The sequence below is a fragment of the Silurus meridionalis genome, chromosome 9 (genome assembly GCF_014805685.1).
Source record: "Silurus meridionalis isolate SWU-2019-XX chromosome 9, ASM1480568v1, whole genome shotgun sequence".
In the NCBI taxonomy this organism is placed as follows: domain Eukaryota; kingdom Metazoa; phylum Chordata; class Actinopteri; order Siluriformes; family Siluridae; genus Silurus; species Silurus meridionalis.
Window position 1 is genome coordinate 5,804,099 of NC_060892.1, and position 7,391 is coordinate 5,811,489.

Here is a 7,391-nt window from a genome sequence, read left to right on the forward strand (position 1 = left end):
TTGCTGTATGTCTTAATCAGGAAGAGTGTGCGTGTGTGTGTGTGTGTGTGTGTGTGTGTGTGTGTGTGTGTTTAGCTGGGAAGTGCAGTCAGAAGCACGTTCTCTAAAGAAACATCTGGGCTTGTGTAGATTCTAAGACTGGGTTTGAAGCCTCTTTGTTGAAGGTAATGCAGCCTGCCGTGATCAATCAGCATCTTGCACAAGCGTCCAACATGCTCGCGTTCTTCTGCTGACACAGCACTATGTGAAACAGAACACACACACACACACACACACACACACACACACACACACACACACACACACTCACTAAGAGCACAACACTTGATTCAGTAGAAACAATCCACAAAACGGTGTTAAAATTTTCTCCTGAGCCAAAGAAATATCAGTGCTGACTCGGGAAATAAGAGAAATAAACCAGCAGCTAGTGTCTCTCTATATCTCTCCTTCCTCACCCCATTTCCTCTTACATTCTCTTTCAGTATCTTTCCTATGCAGTGTCTCTATGCAGTGTCTCTTTGCACGTCTTTCAAATCTTCCTATTTCTCTCTGTCCATCTCTCTCATTTTGTATTGCCACTATCTCGATCTTCGATACGCAGTGTCGCTCTCTCTCTGTTTCTCAGTCTATATCTCCACTGTCTCTCCATCCAACTTTCTATCTGCCCACACCTCTCTCCCTTCTGCAGACTTTCACCCCCTTGTTGTGTTGCTTCCATCTCCCCAAAGCTCAGGCTTTTCCTCCCTCTAATACACACAATCTTTAATTTTTCTACATTGTCTCTTTCTCTTTCCAGGTTTCTTTATATCTCTATCTATATTTTTATTTGCTCATCTGTCTTCCTTCATTTCCCCAATGCCCCCCCAACACACACACACACACACACACACACACACACACACACACACACACACACACACACACACACACTATTGCTAACTTTTCTATGCTGTATCTCTCTTTCCGTCCAGGTCTTTATATCCCAGTCTGTATCTCCACACATCCTTCCTCTTTCACACAATTTTCGTTTGTTGTCTCTCACCATGCGTCTCTCTATATCTCAGTCTGTTTTTTCACTCTCTCCATCCACATTTCTTTCCATCCATCTCTCAAATTTGCAGTGTCTCACTCCCTTCTTGTGCTGCTTCTATCTCCCTAATGCTCAGCCCCCTAATACTAGATTTAACTTTCCTATGTCAAAGTCGTCTCCATCTGTCTGTATCTCCCCTTTCTTTCTAACAATATTCTCTCCGTTTTGCAGTCTTTCACTACCTTCTTGTCTCTTCTTGCATCTCTAAATTCTGTCCATGTCACTCTCTGTCTGTATGTCCACTTTCATTTTATCCATATTTCTTTCTGTCCATCTTCCTTCTTCCTCTATCTACCCAGGCTTTTCCTACATCTCTCTCTCTCTCTCTCTCTCTCTCTCTCTCTCTCTCTCTCTATATATATATATATATATATATATATATATATATATATATATATATATATATATCTCTTCTCTTCTACTGAAACAGAACACTCCGACACTCACGTATTAAGATGATCAGGAATGTCATCAGGACTCCCTTCATGTTCACCCTCTTGTCCTTCGTCATCTTTGTCGTTCTCCTGGGAGGATTTCTCAGGATTCAAGATGGATTTAACTCTTTTCATTCCACACGTAGCCCAGCTGGACATGCGCTGGAAAGCTGAAAACTCAGTTGCCCCGAGACCTCGCTCTCGGAAAAAGTCCTTTCCTACATAATGCCTCCATTCACAGCGATGATGGCAGCAGAGGGCGATGGCGAGCCCCGACACGGCGACCTCTTCGATGCCTTTAGAAGAACGCATCACCTCAGCGGCTCTTTCTACATCAACTTGCAGTTTTATCCGTTTATTGGAAGGCTCGCTGTCTTTGTCTTTTGCACTACACTCAAATAAACACCTCAGAGCCAAATCTGTGAAGAACATGCCAGAAGAAAATGGTTATAATCAATAATTATAAAAAAAAAAATAAAAAAAAAGACAAAGTGAATTAATTAGGCAGTTTACTCACCTGTTGCTGCACCACACAGATGTTTGCCCACTGCAATTACAGGAAGCTGCTTTTCTTGTAAAAACGGCACTCTGCCTACAGGACATCAAATGTAGTGAAAAAAATTATTATACATGTAATATCTTGATCTTAATTTCCCAGTTTAAGGAAAAAGTCACCACTTACTCAAGTCGAGGTGCTGAATGTCAACCTGTAGCCTGTTGAATGTCGAGTCTGTGTTTTTGTGTTTACCGTCTACCTTAACAAATAAGAAAAACACATTTTAGAAAAGAAAGACCAAAAAAACCAAAACAATAAAAAGAAACAAGAGTAGATATTTAATTTAACACAACCGTTGCATGATTTTTTTTCACGAACCAGGTTTAAAACTAAGACTGTTGAGCTATTTTAATAACAAATGATTGAATGATAAGACATAGCACAGTGCTACCGCTACAAAATTAATTATTATAACCGAACACTATAACATGCTTTATTACTTTTATACTGCAGTAAAGGTGGTCTATGTGACTTAAAGAGAAGGAGGCGTGGTCTATGTGACTTAACGAGAAGGAGGCATGGTCTGTGTCTGTTAACGAGAAGGAGGCGTGGTCTATGTGTCTTAACGAGAAGGGCGTGGTCTATGTGTCTGTAATGAGAAGGAGGCGTAGTCTATGTGTATGTTAATGAGAAGGAGGCATGGTCTGTGTCTGTTAACGAGAAGGAGGCGTGGTCTATGTGTCTGTGAGAAGGAGGCATGGTCTATGTGTATGTTAATGAGAAGGAGGCATAGTCTATGTGTATGTTAATGAGGAGGCATGGTCTATGTGTATGTTAATGAGAAGGAGGCATGGTCTATGTGGCTGTTAATGAGAAGGAGGCGTGGTCTATGTGTCTGTTAATGTGAAGGAGGCGTGGTCTATGTGTATGTTAATGAGAATGAGGTGTGGTCTATTTGACTGTTACAAAGAAGGAGGTGTGGTCTATGTGACAGTTCGAGGGGGGGCGTAGCCTATGTGACAGTTCAAGAGGGAGGCGTGGGCTATGTGACTGTTCAAGAGGGAGGTGTGGCCTCTCTGACGGTTCTAGAAAAGGGGCATGGTCTTATGCCCGCATTTTAGAGTAATGCTTGAAAATGCATACCTTAAAGCGAGTACTAGACCGCTCCACTAACAGGAAGTGGACATTCTCAGCTTCCTGGAGTGCGACGTGAATCCAGTGGGAGAGTTTACCCTTCCAGCACCAAACTCCACATAACATCTCTCAGGCCCGAGCAGCTCCAGAGCCTCCATATTCCCCAGGATCGAGGCCTGTTAAACACACAACACGTGTTCATGCAGGGTACAAATGTACTTTTATTTTTATTTGAAACGAGTGGTGATGAATAATTACCTGCTGCTTGAGATGTTTAAAAGCAAAATTCCCATTCTTGGGATCATTGAGGGCTTCATTTAAAGCTGGATGAGAGAGAAGGCTGGCATCAGGTGCTGTGTTTAATCCTAAAATGTGTGGAAATGGAATAATAGATGATGGGTAAAAGAAAGCTACAAATGCCCTGCGTTTAATTCTCGCAAAGGAAAAAAAATCTACTGTAAAATATATATTTGATCAAACCATTCAAAACAAATACTATATAAATCAGATGGATAAAGTCTCAATTAAAAAACACACACACACACACACACACACACACACACACACCTTTTACTGCAGTCTTTAGTTTCTGAATTAGACTATCCAGCTCCTCTTTCGATCTCTCAGCAAGGGACACCTACAACAATTATCAGCATTCATTTTTTTTTTTTACAAATATCACAGACGAATACAAACATTTTATCCCCCTGCAAGGTTTATGAGGGATTCATGAAAGGTATATCTTTATTCCATAATTATCTACTAATTAATTCTAAGAATTTAGTAACAAAATTGTTATTCATCAATGAAAAAACAGGGGGAAACATACCATGTCTAACTCTAGACCATCTGATAAGATAATGTTGAAAAAGCATTTTTAAAATTATGAATAAATGAGTGCTAATTGATTTCACCTCATCGACAGCATCATTATCTTCAGTTCCAGGACCAGCGTTGATGTCTTGCACATAGTACACCTTAAAAACAAATCAGATGCACAACTCAGAACCACAGTAAGCACTTTGTAGTAAATGATTCATTCATTATTCATGTGTTTAATAAGTCTGTTGGCTGGTACTGTTTTTCTGTTATACAGTTTATATATTCGTTATACAGTACGAGAGCGGCCTCTAGAGGAGAATCGCTGACATTACGTGCTGTTTATTTGAATTGGCTTTTTTTAATTCTTCTTCTTTTTGGATGCAACTCTTTATATATTTGGGCTGTTACTTTTCCTTTCGGTTTAAATGCATGTCTTTTGTCCCTCAATATTTTTTTTATATAATTAATATATTCATATTTATTTCATTTAGCACAATTTCTTGAGTCAGCCTTTTTTTTTGGTAATGAAGTTCAGTACTATTTTACATGGTGTTTTTTTTTTTTTTTTATTAACGCTCCATTTTCAAAACTCAGTTGAACACTCAGAATTATTAACACAAATGTTTCACAAATGAGGAATATAAAAACCTATTGTTACTTTAGTACATATTATTAATGTTGTTAGTCATTGATTAAGTTTACTTGGTATCTGGACTGCCAATTTGTGAAATCCAACATATACATAAATGCAATATGCAGTGTATTATGTATTATTAGTGTATTATTACAGTGTATTATTAGTGTATTATGCAGTGTATATACTGATGATTTATAGATATATAGAAGATATTCTTAGGTATCCTATGAATTGATGCTATAACTAAGACTTAGTCTATATTACGATTATGAAGCAGGATCAAGGCATGAACATGGAGTTTAATTCTGTAAAACACTGAAAGCTTTACAATAGAAATCTGCTTTATTTCTACAGTTAGGCAAAGAATTATGTAATACCTGTACTGTGATACAAGAAGGAAAGAAGTATTTATAAAGAAAATAAAGTCTCTTTGAGATGAAATGCTTACAGGTTTGGGCTTCTGCTTGGAATTGCACTTTTCCAGGTGTTTTTTCAAGATGTCCTCATACACAGTGCTGTCAAAAGAAAAAAGTAGATCATATTGTCAATATAAATATACAATTATTTAAATATGTTCTAAACAAATCTTGACAATGAGTGTGAATGTGCTTCAAACTTACTGCTTGGGGTCTAGAGGACAGGGGATCCGCTTTCTATCACTGTCTGAATCCTACAAACAAACAAACAAACAAACAAACAAATAAATAAACAAGATGCACGTGACAGGATTCATGCAATATCTCTTCCCTTCATTTCTGTGCACGCGCCTGCAGCTAGCAGACTAAGCGGAAATCTGGAAAACAGACCAGGATTAATGTTTAAATAACAAAACGTACCACATTTCCATGTTCGCCGCAAAATCTTTTCCCTTTTCCGACCACCATTTTGCAGTAACGTTTCTTTTTCGCCACGTAAAAAGCGCACCGTCCAGGTAAAGGAGCCGCAACTCCATCCGGTAGCACCACCGCCGCCATTTTGGCCGAATTCAAATTAACGCAGCAAGTGCCCTATGAAGTGCACAAAAGACACACTACCGATCTGCACTACATACTTCACCGCAGGAGAAGTAACGATTGTCAAAATAAAAGATTTAAATGCGAGAAAAGACGAACATAAACGACTCAAAAACGATTATAAAACATTGCAAAATAAAATATCGCAATACTTAGATCAAATTTTTTTTAACAAATATTCAAAAGTGTCATTTAAACACCGATTTCTGCAAGCTGCCTAATCATTACCAATGTTAAAATTATTTAAAAAATATTAAAACATTTTATTCAAATTCAATTAACATTTATAAGTGTATTTTATGTTCTATATCTATATTTTATATTCATTTATATTATAATACCTGCGTTTGTTGCTTTTATTTTAAAGTTTACACATAAACCCCGGAAGTTTAAATTAACCTTTACTGCAATGCCAAATATAGTGTTTGCTTCCTACGTAAGCGCACTATCTAGGGTACAAAACAATATATTATACACCCTATATAGAACACTTTATATGGAGTAAGTATGGATTTGGTATGTATCCCCTGATCAGCTGTTGAACTGCTAGTTGTAATAGTGTTTGTATGCCGTGTATTTTATGTAGTGATGAAAGAAAATTAAAACAGCTCCTGTGGAGGTACAGAAAATTGGGGAGAGTTTATTTATTTATTATAACTATTATTAATTCTTCATAATGATGCATCAGCTTGGGTCGGAAAGTAAATCCATGTGTTAGTCCTCATACTGCGGTGAGTACTGTTCAGCCACCAATTAGAAATCATTGATATAATTTAGCTCTATAATAATAATATCACAATAACTTCAATCATCATAATTATCATCATAAAAATCTCTAAAGTCTGTAGATTGCAATTAAACGTACAGTATCTACACCTATTACATGAAAAGGTTTTAGCACTTATTTTATAATAATTACATTTATATTTAATAATGCGTTTGATCAAAAATTTTATATATAATAATATTTCATTTCATATTCATTAATATGTATATTTACTCACACTTTATTGTTCAATCCAGTTTCATTTTATTTCTAAAGCCTTTTTAACATTAGACTTTGTCCCAAAGCAGCTGTACAGAAATGACTAATTATTCATACAGAGTATGACGTCATAATCAGGTTCCTATAATTTTAATATTAATGAGCGAGTCAATGGTGGAGACAGTAAAAAGATAAAAATCCCCAAGAAGGTTTTGTATTTATGCATCTTATCCAGGGCGACTTACAATGATTTTATTGTCACATCTGAGCGGTTGCGGGTTAAGGGCCCTCCTCAAGGGCCAGCAGGATTTGAACTCACAACCTTCTGCTCAGAAGTTTAACATCTTAACCACTGACCTACACCCTTTTCATTCATTATTGTTCCATCATTGCTGAGATTCACTGATGTAGAGACTTGATTGTGAAAGTGGTCAAGCTAAACATAATCCTAAACCACAGTAGTAGACTGTTTATATGACTTACAGTCCAAATTGTTGTATTTCCAGGTTCTCATTTATTTAACGATGGTGTATATTAAGACATCTTTAAGAGGAAGGTTTTTTTTTTTTATTCTCTTATATATTATAAGATATAATACTCTCTTATATATCTATAATTATATATATATTTATATATACAACTGTACTGTATGTTGGTGATGAGTAGATACCATCAAGCGCCAATCAAAACAAGTTTAAAACAGAGCGAGCGCTCGGCCCTGATTGGTGGATTGCAGCGTGATTGACCAGTTACGTTTTTTATCCGCCCATAAATAAAAAG

At 36.9% G+C, this 7,391-nt stretch overlaps 2 protein-coding genes across 4 annotated transcripts in view; one reads left to right on the forward strand and one right to left on the reverse strand.

Annotated features, from left to right (window-relative positions):
* Positions 1-64: 64 nt before the first annotated feature.
* Positions 65-5,614, reverse strand: trmt13 (tRNA methyltransferase 13 homolog). Its single transcript, XM_046857540.1, is given in 12 exon segments — positions 65-240; positions 1,538-1,943; positions 2,042-2,116; positions 2,207-2,279; positions 3,164-3,255; positions 3,258-3,330; positions 3,413-3,519; positions 3,722-3,791; positions 4,069-4,131; positions 5,062-5,128; positions 5,234-5,283; positions 5,450-5,614. Coding segments are annotated over 12 exon segments (1,383 nt in total). The 5' UTR covers positions 5,588-5,614; the 3' UTR covers positions 65-71.
* Positions 5,615-6,169: 555 nt separating this feature from the next.
* Positions 6,170-7,391, forward strand: part of osbpl1a (oxysterol binding protein-like 1A) — a 31,781-nt gene continuing 30,559 nt past the window's right edge. For all 3 annotated transcript variants that reach the window (XM_046857521.1, XM_046857522.1, XM_046857523.1), the window contains exon 1: positions 6,170-6,357. The gene's annotated coding sequence lies outside the window, so the exon portion shown is untranslated. The remainder of the gene's footprint in view (positions 6,358-7,391) is intronic.